The following is a 14810-nucleotide window of genomic DNA, read 5'->3' on the forward strand; positions in this document are numbered from 1 at the left end:
TTTTCTCTGATATAAGGTGACTTACTTATAGTGGAGTAGGGAGGGGGAGCTTGGGAGGAACAGATGAACTCTAGATAGGGAAGAGGGGTGGGAGGGGAAGGGAAGGGGAAGGGGATTAGCAAGGATGGTGGAATGAGATGGACTTCATTATCGAAAGTACATGTATAAAGACATGAATGGGCATGAACATATTTTATATATAACCAGAGATATGAAAAAATGTGCTCTATATGTGTAATAAGAATTGTCATGCATTGTACTGTCATTTATTTTTTAAAAATCAAGTAAAATAAAAGAAGAAAAAATAGTTGGGGGCTGGGGAGGCAGAGCTAAACTAAAAAATTCTGTTTTCAAATGCCAGTACCATAAGTAAGTAAATAAATAAATCTAGTTATCATAGAATTTTTAAAAGTAATTACTATCATATAATATATATTAAAACCAGTTTTTGCCAGGTGCTGTGTCTTATGCCTATAATCCCATCAATTTGGCAGGCTGAGGCAAGAGGATCACAAAAAGATTATCATTACCTCAAGTAATTTATCAAGGCTCTCAGCCACTTAGTGGGACCCTGTCTCAAAATAAAAAATGAAAAGAGCTAGGGATGTAGCTCAGTGGTAAAGCTGACCTGGGTTCAAACTCCAGTACCAAAAATAAATAAGTAAACAATGGTTTGTGTGGGTCTTGGTGGCAAATGCCTATAATCCCAGTTACAGAGGCTAGGGCAGGAAAATCACAAGTTCAAAGCCAGCCTCAAAAAAGTGAGACACTAAGCAACTCAGAGAGACCCTGTCTCTAAATAAAATACAAAATGGTCTGGAGATGGGGCTCAGTGGCTTAGTGTCCCTGAGTTTAATCCTCAGTAGCCCCACCCATGCAAAAAAGAAAAAACAGGCCAGTTTGGGCAACTCAGTGAGATCTTGTCTCAAAATAAAAACTGAGAAGAGCTGGGGATGTGACTTGGTGTTTGAACACCCTGAGGTTCAGTCCCTGGTAGTGCAAACAATGAATCAGAACCAAACAAAGATGAAACCAATTTCTTCTTATATTGTATTTTATGAAGTTGTTATTAAAAGCTCAAACATAAGTGAATATGTGAGAGAAGGCTTGAGACTCTCAGGAGCAATTATCATAGACCTTTCTCACTGTTTTATTACTTAGAGCCAGTACCGCTGGTTGGGGAGAGTTTTTTCTTTCTTTCTTTCTTTTTGCTAAAATGTTTCATATTCAATGTACCTGAGCATGCCTCCTGCTTGCCCTGCTTCCAGAATGTTCTCATCAAAAATCTTCAATCTCCCCTAACGAGGGCAGAACCTGTGAGGGAGATCTAGATGAGTTGCACAGGGGAAGCCACCGTGATCTCAGTATCTGGGGACATGGCACCCTGTGTGTGAACATGAGTCCACTATGGAAAGACATTGGTCTTCAAAAGCAGGCTGGGAAGGGGAGGGAGGGAAGGGAGGGGGCCAGGGGGTAGGAATGATGGTGGAATGAGTCAGACATCATTACCCCAAGTACGTGTATAAGACATGAATCGTGTGAAAATACTCTGTGTACAATCAGTGTCTTGAAAAATTGCACTCTATTTGTGTAATATAAAATGACTGCCATTGTGTATAACAAAATAGAATAAAAAATGATAAATAAATGAACTAGGAATTTCCTCAGTATTTTCAAAAAATTGTTCATAACATTAGCTTATTTAGAGTGTCTGCTGGGATTACGAGAGTCTGTACCTCAAGGTACAATTGACTGAGATTTCTTTTTGACTACACTCAGGTTAAGTATGTACAACTGCCTGAAATGCTATAAAATCAATTTAAAAAACAAACAGAAAAAGGCAGATCCAGTGGAAAACAGCAGGAGCAGCAGAGGCTGTGGCTCTGCAGAGGAAAATAAATTCTTAAAAGGTATTTGCAGCAGGAGCTCTGTGCCACCTGGCAGGATACAGCTGTGGCTACGCCTCTGGTGGACACAGTGGGCTGGCACTGTGAAGGTCCACATGGGTTACATGGGGACTGGGGTGCACTAGAGATTCCCAGAACTGGCAGTAAAGTGGATGCCAGCCCCAGAGGCTGACTGGAGCACCCAGGTATTTTCTGTAGTTCACTCAGGACATAAATTGTGACCCATACCTCCTGACCTCCACCCAGGTCCCCTGAGCATTTTAATTATACTCTGGATTCTCTTCCAGCAGTGTGATCTGAGGTGAATAACTTGGGCTCAATAGTAGTTCTTGCTTTCTTTAATTTTATTCTATTCAACAGAAAGAAACTTGTACCCTAATTGATGAAAAGTGATGTTTTCCTGTTAAAAAAGCACTACCACCCTCAATTTTCTTTCTTTCTTTCTTTCTTTCTTTCTTTCTTTCTTTCTTTCTTTCTTTCTTTCTTTCTTTCTTTCTTTCTTTCTTTTTTGTACCAGGAATTGAACTCAGGGGCACTCAACAACTGAGCCACATTCCCAGCCCTATTTTGTATTGTATTTAGAGACAGGGTCTCACTGAGTTGCTTATCGCAACAGTATCCTTGCTGTTGCTAAAGATGGCTTTGAACCCACAATCCTCCTGCCTCAGCCTACTGAGCCACTGGGATTACAGGTGTGTGCCACCATGCTCATCTTTTATTTTTTATTTTAAGACAGGGTCTTGCTAAGTTGCTGAGGGCCTTGTTAAGTTGCTGAGGTTGCCCATGAACTTGTGATCCTCTTGTCTCAGCCTCTCCTGTCTCTGTGATAACAGGCATATGCCCCCATGCCTGGCATCACCCCAAATTTAATCACCTTGAAAAACAAACACAAGGTTTTGATCAGATAAACAGGGCTCCACCATAGATTTATTAGTTGGTTAAATCATGCCATTTTTTTTTAAAAAAAAAGTATAAACAAGTATTTATTTTGGATATATTTTTTCTTTTTTGGTATTATGGATTGAACCTAGGGGGCTTGACTACTCAGCCACCTTCCCAGACCTTTTTATTTTATTTTGAGACAGGTTCTCACTAAGTTGCTTAGGGCTTTGCTAAACTGCCCAGGCTGTGATCCTCCTGCTCAACTTCTCCAGTTGCTGGGATTACGAGTGTGTGCCATTGCACCTGGCCAGAAAATATCTTTCAATATGGAGTTCCCCAGTTCTTGGATTGCTTTTTAGCCAAATAAACTTTTATCTTTCAGTGGTGGTGATGAGAGACTTTTGTTGAAACTAGACCTTTCACTGTAAATGGTCTCTTCCAATTAATGCTCTTTTTTTAATATTTAATTAGTGTGATAATATCATGCTACTGTGGGTAAATTTTAGACCTTCCCAGGTCAAAGGAAGAATCATCATACAAATGGGACCATTCTTCTTGTACCACCTACAGGACCCTCATTGTTTTGTCCACTATTGGCAGTACATGTTGGTTCAATTTACATTGAAAGATATAACATTTTAGGAATGCTGAGAGAAGGGAAATTGCATGGAAACGGAAGGAAACCCTCATCATTATACGAAATCACATAGATGAGGTTGTGAGGGGAATGGGGGGGAAGGGAAAGAACTGAACAACAACAGATGAGGTAGAGAGGGAAGATGGGAGGGGAGCGGAGGGGGATAGTAGGGGATAGGAAAGGCAGCAGAATACAACAGTCACTAATATGGCATTATGTAAACATTGTGAATGTGTAACTGATGTGATTCTGCAATTTGTATTTGGGGTAAAAATGGAAGTGCATAACTCACTTGAATCAAATGTATGAAAGATGAAAAAAATAAAATAAAAAAACTTTTATCTTGTAAATTCATTAGATTTTAATATTTAACATTGTGGCTTTAGGAATGTTTCTTTCTTGAAACAAGAAAAGAGTGTTCATTAGATTAAAAGAAAATACCCATATTGGGTGGGGATGTAGCTCTATGGTAGAGGAGTTGCTCACTGCAAAATAACTGGGCCTGATGGTGCACACCTCCCTGTAGTCCTGGCCACTTTGGAGGCTGAGGCAGGAGGATGACACACTCAATGCCAGCCTGGGCAACTTAGTGAGAGCTTTTCTCAAATAAAATTAAAAAGGGTTTGGGATATAGCTCAGAGGGAGAGCACCCATAGGTTCCAGAAAAAACAGTACCACAAAAACCCCCAAAGGCAGCAAGAGGAGAGCTTGAAGTAGATTGAGAGTTTCAAAGTTATTTTCCCTGTAAGGAGGGGCCGGGGTGGTGGAGCAAGAGAAAAATCACAGATTGGTTAACCCCAGACTACTTCAAGTCACTTTTTTAGGGATTAAAAGAAGAAGTCTCATACTCCCATGTCCTAGACACCACTTTTTCCTGTTGTTAAAGCGAATTAAAGGTGTAAGGGTTTTCATACTTCTGCTTTTCTTAAAGCAATGAAGGTTTTCTAATTTTGTTTTATTATTTTCTGTTTATTTAGTTACAGTGCTGGAGATCCAATCGAGTAGTGCTCCACCATTGACCTCTCTATCCCCAGGTTTTAAAAACAAAATTGTTGTTGTGAGGCAGGGTCTCCCTATATTGCCCAGGCTGGCCTCAAACTTGATATCCCCCTGTCACAGTCCTCATCCTGAACATCAATCTAATAACAAAGACAAGGTCTTGAGAAAAAAAAATAAAGAAGGTGTATTGCTGTGATTTCACCTATTCACAGGAAAGGGGTAGAGGATAGAGGTGATTCAGAGAAAAGGAGATTAAGGAGGACAGATCAGAAAGAAGAAGATCAGGGAGAAGTTTAGGGAAAAAGAAAAAAAATGTATGTTTCAAAGCCCCATGGGCTATATATAGTCAAAGCATCAAGTCAACCCCTGTTACACTCCTATATAACTTAATGTGGCTACTTTGTGTCCTTCTCATATTTTCAAATAGAGACAGATGCAGTGGTGCACATCTCTAATACCAGCAAGTTGGGAGACTGAGGCAGGAGAATTGCCAATTCAAAGTCAGCAATTTAGAAAAACACTGTCTCAAAAGAAAACAAAACAAAAAAACAAAACAAAACAAAACAAAGCAAAACAAAACAAAAAAAAACAAAGGCCTCGGGATGTATCTCAGTGGTACAGCACCTGTGGATTCAATCCCCAGTACCAAGAATAAAAACAAACAAACAAACAACAAAAAAGAATAAAAGGAAGAAAGGCAGGAAGGAAGGAAGGAAGGAAGGAAGGAAGGAAGGAAGGAAGGAAGGAAGGAAGGAAGGAAGGAAGGAAGGGGTATAACATTAAACTGAAGTCAGGCATGGTAGTCCAGTCCAATAATTCCAACTGCTCCCCCATGGCTAAGCAGAAGGATTCCAAGAACACTGCCAGCATGAGCAACATTGTGAGGCCCCTATCTCAAAACAAGTTAAACTTAATAATAATTGAATTATTTAAATGTATCCATACACATGTGCTCCATTTCTTTGTGATTCTAAACAGACTGAGTTTTCAGAAATTCTTTTTAATTTTAAATATCTTTACATCTAGAATCAAGTGAAACATAATTTAAATATTGGACTTAGTTTTCTTCCATCTGATAGGGCTTAATGAAACAAGTTAATCTAGTTAAAATAAACATTAAATATTTCTGAGTGAGGTAGACATGGTAAAAAGAGTAGTTTGTTGGTCAGGCACAGTGGCACATACCTATAATCCTAGTGACTTGGGAGTCTGAGGCAAGAGGATGGCAGGTTTGAGACCAGCCTGGGCAAGTTAGACTCTGTCTCAAAATAAAAATTAAAAAGGGCTATGAATGTAGCTCAGTGGTAGAGCATCCCTGGATTAAACTCTAATAAAACACACACACACACACACACACACACACACACACACACACACAATGATTTATTTATCCATATTCTTCAGTTTCTGCCCTGCAATAGGTGGATTCAATCCCCAAAACCAAAAATAAAAACAACCAAACAAACAACAAAAATAGAATGAAAGGAAGGAAGGAAGGAAGGAAGGAAGGAAGGAAGGAAGGAAGGAAGGAAGGAAGGAAAGTAATCTGTACATTAATGGGGTAGGAGACTAAATGTTCCCAAGAAGCTGTGTTTCCAAAATGAGCATGGAGGACCAGAGGGTTGCTGCTCTCTGAGTTTGGGCAACACAAGAGTGGTCATCAGTTTTTAAGAGTAGCCCTTACAATCCACAGAATTCTGTCACAGAATATATCATAAAGTTATGTGGCTTTTGGGGGAGGTATTCGGGATCCAAACCAGGACAGCACACTTGCAAAGCACATGCTCTACCACTGAGCTATACCCACAGCACAAAATACTTCATGATTTTTGTCAAAACCTATGAGACAAAGCTGGGCATGGTATCACACACATATAATCCCAGCTTCTTAGGGGACTGAGGCAGGAGGATCATAGGTTCAAGGCCAGCCCCAGCAATTTAGCAAGACCCTAAGCAACGTTCTGAGAGCATGTCTCAAAATAAAAAGAACTGGGAATATGGCTCATTGGTAAATCACCCCTGGGTTAAATCCCCAGTATACATTAAAAAAAAGAAAAGATAGTATTTTTGCTAGCAATTTTTTTTTTTTTTTGGTACCAGGGATTGAACCCAAGGTTTTACATGCTGTAGGCAAACACTTTTCCACTGAGCTTCTTCCCTATTCCTGTTATTGATTTTTTTTTTTTTTTTTTTTTTGTACTGAGAATTGAACTCAGTGGCACTTAATCACTGAGCCACATCCCCAGGCCTTTTGATTTTTTTTTTTTAAGGCAGGGTTTCACTGAGTTGCTTAGGGTCTCTCTAAATGGCTGAGTCTGGCTTTGAACTCTCTATCCTCTTGCCTCAGCTGCCTAAACCACTGGGATTACACACATGTGCCACTATGCCTGGCTCCTGTTGTTGAATTTTTGATTGCACAAAAAGATATAATGATTAAAACTTGTTGTGCCCTTGACACAGGCATGTTTGGGAATTCAGGTTTTGTCTTTTTACAAAAGTCATATATCAACTTAATTTCTGTTTGAGTATTAATATGGGTTACTGCATTTTTATTTTCAGTCCAGTCTGTTAGAGCCTAAAGCATAAAATAGTTCAAAGTAGCCACCTCATATAACACTTATCTGACATGCTTTTATTTATACTGAGAATTTAAACCAGGGTCTCTTGACCACTGAACTTCATCCCCTGCCTTTTTTTTTTTTTTTTTTTGGTGGGGGGTACCATGGATTGAACTCAGGGGCACTCAACGACTGAGCCACATCTCCATCCCTATTTTTGTATCTTATTTAGACATATGGTTCCACTGATTGCTAAGTGCCTCACCATTGCTGAGGCTGGCTTTGAACTCAAGATACTCCTGTCTCAGCCTCCTGAGCTGCTGAAATCATAGGCGTGCACCACTGTGCCTGGCTTCCCCAGTCCTTTTTATTTTTAAACAGGGACTTGATATGCTGCTGATGGTCTTACTAAATTCCAGTGCTTAGGCAGGCTCAAACTTGTAATCCTCCTTCCTCAGCCTTTCCAGTTTCTCAGACTACAGACCTGTACCACCATGCCTTGCTATTATCTAACACTCTTTAAAATGTCATTGTTCTTTAGACTTTGCTTTTCTAGGATAAAGGACCCTGGCACTGTGTGGGGCTCAGCATTGCCCAGGAAATGCCTCTATAGGAAGAACCCTGACACTAAAGACTCCAGGTGGTGGCTGCCATGATGAGAGGGACCCACACTTTGACCTACATTTCTTGCTCCCCAACATCCTGAGAGGTACCCACAGCTTCCACCCTCAGTGGCTTCAGACATGGAAAAGTGGCCTTCCCAGGCCTGGTAATCAAATCTGCTCTCTTGTCTCAAGTCCCAGCTCATATTTGGTGAAAATATTCTCAAGCTAGTTTGCTGATCCAATCCCCCTGAAACATCCTTTACCTTGTAAGGGAACAGAAGACTGCTTCTCCCTCCTTGTCCTCAAGGGTAGCGAGAGGTTTTAGGAGTCTCTGTTGTGGCTCTAGCAACTCCTTTCCAATTTCTTTTCTACTGAGCCACTTTTTGTATTTTATTTTGAGACAGGGTCTTGTTGAGTTGCTCAGGGCCTTGCTAAATTGCTGAGGTCATCCTTGAACTTGCAATCCTCCTGCCTCAACCTCCAGAGCTACTGGGATTAGAGGTGTGTGCTGCCACACCCGGCTTCATAAAGCATTTTTGTTTTTGTTTTTGAGATGGGTTCTCACCCTGTTGACCAGGCTAGCCTGGAGCTCCTCACTTTAGGGATTGACCTCTTTCAGCCTCTGGCGCTGCTGGCATAGTAGATGGGATTAAGTAAGTGAGCCATCACACATAAAAGGTTTTAACTCTAGAACATGTTCACGATATTAGTGTGGCCACGGAATCCTGAACAATGGGATTTCAGGTGATTCTCTCTGTCCAATATCAGATTAAGTCCACTGGTGTCTCATGCTCAAAACTGTGTGTGACCCTGTGAATGAAACTCTGTGAAAGAAATCCATGAGAGGATCTCCACCCCACCCAGAATCCCTTCCCCTTCCTGCTTGGAGATCTGTTAAAATCAATCAATAAGCTGAAAATTCAACCATGATTAATTGGATGAGATTCAATAATCTAGTCAGATATGACATTTTAATTAGAAGGGAGGGGTTTGGAGAGGAGGAATAAAAGCTTCAGACCAGCCAGAGAAGGTTTCAGAGAATCCTGGACCAAGAGTCACTGCCTGGATCTGTTGACAGTTGGAGAGCCATACCATTCCATCTAGACGTGCAGATAGGGTAAGTGACAGCCCTCCCTAAAGATGTGCCACCCTATCTACCCACAGCCAGTCTGCCCTGGTGACTGCAGCCCAGGTTGCCGCTGCTGCTGCTGCTTCTTTAGGGATTGAACCCAAGGATGCTTTACCACTGAGCCTCATCTCCACAGACCTGCTTTTTTTTTTTTTTTTTTTTTTTAATTTGGTCCATGTCTTGCTAAGGTTCTGTGACTGACCTGCAACTTGACTTTTTTTTGGACTGGAGATAGAACTCAGGGCTGCTTAACGAATAAGCTATATCTCCAGCACCTTTTACAATTTTTTTTTGACACAAGGCCTCAGTAAGTTGCCTAGAATCTCCCTAATTTGCTAAGGCTGGCCTTAAACTTTTGATGCTCCTGCCTCAGCCTCCTAAATTGCTGGGACTACCAGCATGCACCACTGCACCCAAATTTTTTTTTTTCTTTTTTGGGCACCAGGGATTGAACTCAGGGGCACTTGACCATTTGAGCCACATCCCCAGCCCCATTTTTGTATTTTATTTAGAGACATGTCTCACTAAGTTGCTTAGACAGGGTCTCACTGAGTTGCTTAGTGCCTCACCATTGTTGAGGCTGGCTTTCAAGATCCTCTTGTCTTAGCCTCCCAAACTGCTGGGATCACAGGCATGTTTCACTGTGCCTGGCCCAGTCCAAAAATTTTAAGTGAGAGCTATCTATTTGATTTTGAATTTTCTTGACAATTTGCATATGTAGTCTGTATTCCTTTAAATGACAGTTAATGGAATTTTTGATATTGTGATTTTACAATTTATTTTATATTTAGAGCTTAAAACAGGGTGGGGGTGTGCTCAGTGTTAGAGGACTTGCCGAGTACGAGGACCTGGGTTCAAACGCCATCATCACAAAACAAGGGAATATGTGTGCATGTATGTGAAGTATGCATTTTTATATCAGTGTTTCTTACTGGATTTTGGTGTCATGGTTTGGATAGGATATATTCTCCCAAAGGTTCAAGTGTTAATGTAAGGGGTGAGAGGATTGGGTTGTAAGGTTCATAATCAGTATACTCATCTATGTAATGGATTTGATAGGACTACATACTGGGTGATAAACTCTAGGCAGGAGAGGTGTGGCTGGAGGAAATAGGCCCCTGTGGTTGTGTCAGTGGGTTTATATTTTTTATACCAAAGTCTTGGTCCCCATCCTCCATGCTGATCCAATGGCAATGACAAGATATTGAGAAAAAGGAAAAAGGTTTATTATTTTGCTAGCAAAGAAGAAACACAGGGACTAGTGTCCCAAAGCCTGTGCTTCTGCCTATTCTCAGAAACATTGGGAATTTATAGAGGTAATTCAAGAAAATGGGATTAGGAAGGAGAGATCAGGAAGGACATCAGGGAGATCATGAAAGAGAAGGTTAGAGAAAAGAAGATGCGGGGGGTGGAGTGAGAAATATGTAAGTTTCAAAGCCACAAGGGATATAGTGAAAGCATCCCGTGTACCCCTGTTAAAGTTTCTTGGCACCATGCCCACCACTTCAGGCTGCCCTGTACTGATCAGCTTTTCTGAGGCTCTGTTTGGTCATGTTCTTCTGTCTCTTGAGCAATGGAGCTGGCTCTCCATGGAATGAACCTCTGAAACCAGGAACCCCAAATAAACTTCCTCTAAGTTCAGTAACAAAAAGTTCTAATTTTCATTTTTGTGGTCCAATGGGGATCTAAACCAAGGCTATATGTGGGCTGAGTTACCTCCTATATCACTGAGCTATCACCCTCAGCACAGCCCTAAGCTATAACTATATCTAAATTTACATCTGTACATGTCCACATATGTATATGGTTTTGTGTATGTGTGTGTGTGTGGTACAGGGAATTGAACCCAGGGCCTCACATGCTCAGCACTCTTGATATCACTGAACCACATCTTGAGCTTTGGTCAAGGTCTTGCTCAGTTTTCCAGTCTTTCCTTGAATTTGAGGTTCTCATTTTTTAAAAAGTTATTTTTTGGTAATGGGGATTGAACTCAGGGTGTTTACCACTTAGCCACATTCCAGCCCTTTTAATTTTTTATTCTGATTGGGTCTCTCATGAGGGCCTTCGGTCTTGTTAAGTTGCTGAGGCTGGATTTGAACTTCTAGTCCTCCTCAATGTCCCAAGTTGCTAGAATTACAGGCTTGTGCCACCAGGCTGGGCATTGGCCCTGTGACATTTCTACTCACATTAAGGGGGTCCTAAGTGAGGTTTAGGCTTGGGATCAGTGGTAAGGCACCTCCCTGGCATGCATTCAGCCCTTGGTTTACTCCCCAGGATCTCAAAAGTGAGGATGAGTCACCTGTCTACAATGGGACTGGTGAGCCTTCAGACTGCTTGATAACCAGTGGGATTAGGGTTGGGAGGACCAGAGGTGGAAACTGGATACTGGGGATTAATTCCCCACCACCACAGAGCTGTGGCTTACCAGGATTTTGACCTCAACTGGTTAAAAAGGAATTTTTCAGGCTTCGCCTGAAAGGGTGTCTGCTGTTCCCTGCAGATTCAACAGGATGAGCATCAGGACCATACCCACACTTCAGGACCTGGTGATTCAGAATGTACTGTGCAACGAGGCCTTGCCCATCCCCAATCTGGAGTACCTGCCCAGGGTGCTCACCCTGCAATTGTACAAGGAGGCTATAATGGGGGGACACATGGAGATGGTAAAGAAAATGGTGCTGTCCTGCCCCTTGGCCTGTCTGCCTGTGGAGTACCTGCTGAAGACAAGAGATGTGAAGGCCTTAAAAACCCTACTGAAAGGGCTAGACTTGCTGATTTCCCAGAACGTTTACCCCAGGTGAGGGGGGCCCAGGAAGAGACAGCTGAGGGAAGCAGAACAGGGTGAAGGGTGGACCAGGTGGTGCCAGGGAGGTGGCTGCCCTGCCCTCTCCACAGGAAGGGTCCCTGGCTGAATTCAATGGGAAAGGGCATGGAGAAACATAGGAGAGCAGATGAGTAGCCACCCAGAACAATGGTTTTACTGGGGTATAATGCAGAGGTTGGAAATCCGGAGAGTCTTTGTCTATTTTTTGAACCTCCTTCCCATTTTCTCCATAGGAAATGGAAACTGAAAGCAATTGATTTTCGGGAAGTGAATCAGGACAGCGGCAATGAGTGGTCCAGAGCCCCAATGGGTGCCTGCTCACAAGAGGCCATGTCTCCAAAGGAAAGAGAGAAATGTAGCCAAAGAGCAGCGAAACCACACTTGAAGATCTTCATAGATTTTGATCTGGACAAAGTCTTCCAAAGATTCCTTGGCAGCCTCAGGGAGTGGGTGGAGGAGAGAAAGGGGGTGGTCCGTATATACTGCGAGAAGCTGCAGATCGGGGGTTTCTACTTGAAACTCTCTAAATTCCTGAAGACTCTGCCATTGTACTATGTGCAAGAACTGGAGGTGAATGCTCAGCACTGGACTCGAGAAATAATGGAACATTTTTGTTTTTGCCTGATTGAGATGAGGAACCTTCGCGTCCTCCATCTCTCCAACTTGAGCCCTCAGCTCTTCACCAGCCGCTCGGTAAACAGGTGGTTTTCCCATAGATTCAGCCTTCAACTGCGGAAGGTGAAAAAACTCCACGAGCTCTATGTGAACAACGTCTTCTTCCTCTATGGAGCGCTGCACAAAATCCTCCTGTAAGCATGAGGGGTGCTCATTGCCACAAAAGCCATTTTTGCTTACCGAGCATTAAAAGGGCTTGTGCCCCAGCCACTGGCCATGTCAGGAAAGGAGATGCGGGAGAGTGACCAGGTGACCTCCAGGTCTGGTCCCCTGCTCAGTCCTAAAGGAGGGTCTCATCACCACCCACACAGAAGCAGAGGGCTAAACCGTGGTGCATGGTCTGGGAAGTGCCACCACGCTGGGAAGCCAGCTGGAGGGGAAAGGAGCTAGCAAGGGTGTGTGAGGTTCCTTCCCTAGGAGGCCTGTCCAGCGAAGGAGGTGGGAGACGGGTTAAAGGAGAGGGCATTGGAGGAGGGAAGCCCCCACACCTGCACCTTGCAACAGGGAAGTTCTGTGCTCTCCAGAGGGGAGCAGAGGAGCCGCCCCCAATGCCCCCGTGGGGAAGGCTGCTCTGAGCCTCAGGTGGTGATTCTGGAGTTGAGGGTGAGCAGGAGGGATGGAGGGTACAGGGTGTGAGCTATGCAGGTGGATAACCCCGGTTGGTTTTCTTCATCTTGCCTGGGTTTCTCCTTCATACATAACTCCCCTGACCTCCTGTCGCCAGAGCTGTGGCCTTGGGCTTGGCAGTGAGGGGAGGAGCCTTAGAGATTATGGACTCACCTGGTCACTCATGTGGTGGTGAAAGGCACACTGTGAAACTGGGTGATGTTTAGGAGCAGATTATGCAACCTGCAGTGTCCTGGGGGTCCACCATCATCAGAAGGACAGGGCGACCTTGGGTTTGAGATTAACCAGTTCTCTTCTACCATTTCCCACTCTATCCACTTGGTGCCTTCATTCACCAGAAGTAACTCTTTGCTTTCTCTCCAGGAGTCAGACCCCCTTGAAAACACTCTCGCTGAGAGGTTGTCCGCTCAAGGAGAAGGATTTAAAGCATCTGTCCATGTGTCCGAGCACTGATCAACTGAAGTATCTGGATCTCAGCTCTTTTTCCATGAAAGATATGAGTCCTGAGCCCCTCCGGGTCCTGCTGGAGAAGGTGGCACACACCCTTGAGACCCTAGTCTTAGAGTTTTGTGAGATAACAGAGTCCCAGCTGAATGCCATCTCACCAGCCCTGGGTCACTGTTCCAAGCTCAAAACCTTCAGTTTCTGTGGGAACCAAATCCCCCTGACTGCTCTTAAGAACCTGCTGAGCCACATCGCTAGCCTGCCGCTGGAACAAGCAAAGTACCCTGCTCCTCTGGAGAGCTTTGATGAAATCCTCTGGGGTTTTTGGACTGAGATCAACCACATGAAATTTGACCAGGTTCGGAAGGAGTTGATGCAGCTGGTGAAGGACATCAGGCCTGTCCACGACATCCAGATTTATTCTTACGATTGTGTTCTTCACCTCAAACATACAGATTTTATTGCCGAAAACCCAGTGGCAATTCGGTAGGCAGGGGATGATTGCCATGCACATCACATTAGCTTTCTTGGGCTGGGGATGAGGCTCAGGTAGAGTGCGCCCCGCAGGCATGAGGTCGTGAGTTTGATTTCCAGAACCTCAAGACATGTTTCTTATAAATGTCTAATGGGGTTCATGTGTGCATATGGCCTCAAAGTTGAGTCTTGACAACTCAGGAAGACTGTCTCAAAATAAGGGCTGGGGATGTAGCTCTGGGCAAATGCCCTGGCTTCAATCCCCAGTACCCCTGAAGAATGGGCCTTCAGGAAGATAGGTATAAGGGCCTTCATTTTATTATGCTACTTGGTTTTTGGCTCTATTATTCCATAATAAAAGTGTACTAAATTTTCACTGTTATGATGATTTTTTTTTTTGTGTGTGTGTGTGGGTGTTGAATCAAAGGGTGCTCTACAATTAGGCCACATCCCCAACCCTTTTAAAGACAGGTTCCAAGTTGACCAGGAAATATTTAAGTTGCTGAGACTAGCCTTGAACTTGATCCTCCTGCCTCAGTCTCCCAAGCTGCTGGGACTACAGGTGTGTGCTACCACACCCGGCTGCTAATTTGTAATCCTTTGGAAGCGTGTAACATAACTGCCATACACACCTTGCTGGATTTGAAGCCCTGCTTTTTTGTGTGTCTGTGCCTCTGTTCAGGGCAAAGAAGCAAGTCTGAGCTACCAAGACAGACCAGCAGTCCTGTAAGCCTGGTGCTGCCAGCAGATTTCTTCAGGGAACTGAAGGGGAAGGTTACCTCTGAAAGAATAGACAACCATAGCCAAGTCAGAGGACAGAAACCATAGGTTCTTTAAAATTATAGTCTGCACTATGTGACCAGGCTATTTAAAAAAAGGTGCAGTTGCCTAGTTTAGACACCAATGGAGGTTCAAGGCTATCCTGGACCCCATTTTTGTGGATTTAACCAAACCATTTCTCGACTATTCTTTTTGCAATCCAAAAACTCTCTCCTTGCTCCAAGCATCTGCAACTTGCAGAACAAGTGGATGAGTGTTCCGAAGGGGCT

General features: G+C 43.4%; 1 protein-coding gene across 1 annotated transcript in view; it reads left to right on the forward strand.

Annotated features, from left to right (window-relative positions):
• The window catches only part of LOC143404274 (PRAME family member 12-like), a 32106-nt gene extending 18329 nt beyond the window's left edge, over nucleotides 1-13777 (forward strand). The window contains exons 2-4 of the mRNA XM_076862506.1: nucleotides 11218-11514; nucleotides 11775-12350; nucleotides 13207-13777. Coding sequence (XP_076718621.1) covers nucleotides 11218-11514; nucleotides 11775-12350; nucleotides 13207-13777 — 1444 coding nt within the window. The remainder of the gene's footprint in view (nucleotides 1-11217; nucleotides 11515-11774; nucleotides 12351-13206) is intronic.
• The last annotated feature ends 1033 nt before the right edge of the window (nucleotides 13778-14810 follow it).

This window comes from Callospermophilus lateralis, chromosome 7 (genome assembly GCF_048772815.1).
Source record: "Callospermophilus lateralis isolate mCalLat2 chromosome 7, mCalLat2.hap1, whole genome shotgun sequence".
In the NCBI taxonomy this organism is placed as follows: Eukaryota; Metazoa; Chordata; class Mammalia; order Rodentia; family Sciuridae; genus Callospermophilus; species Callospermophilus lateralis.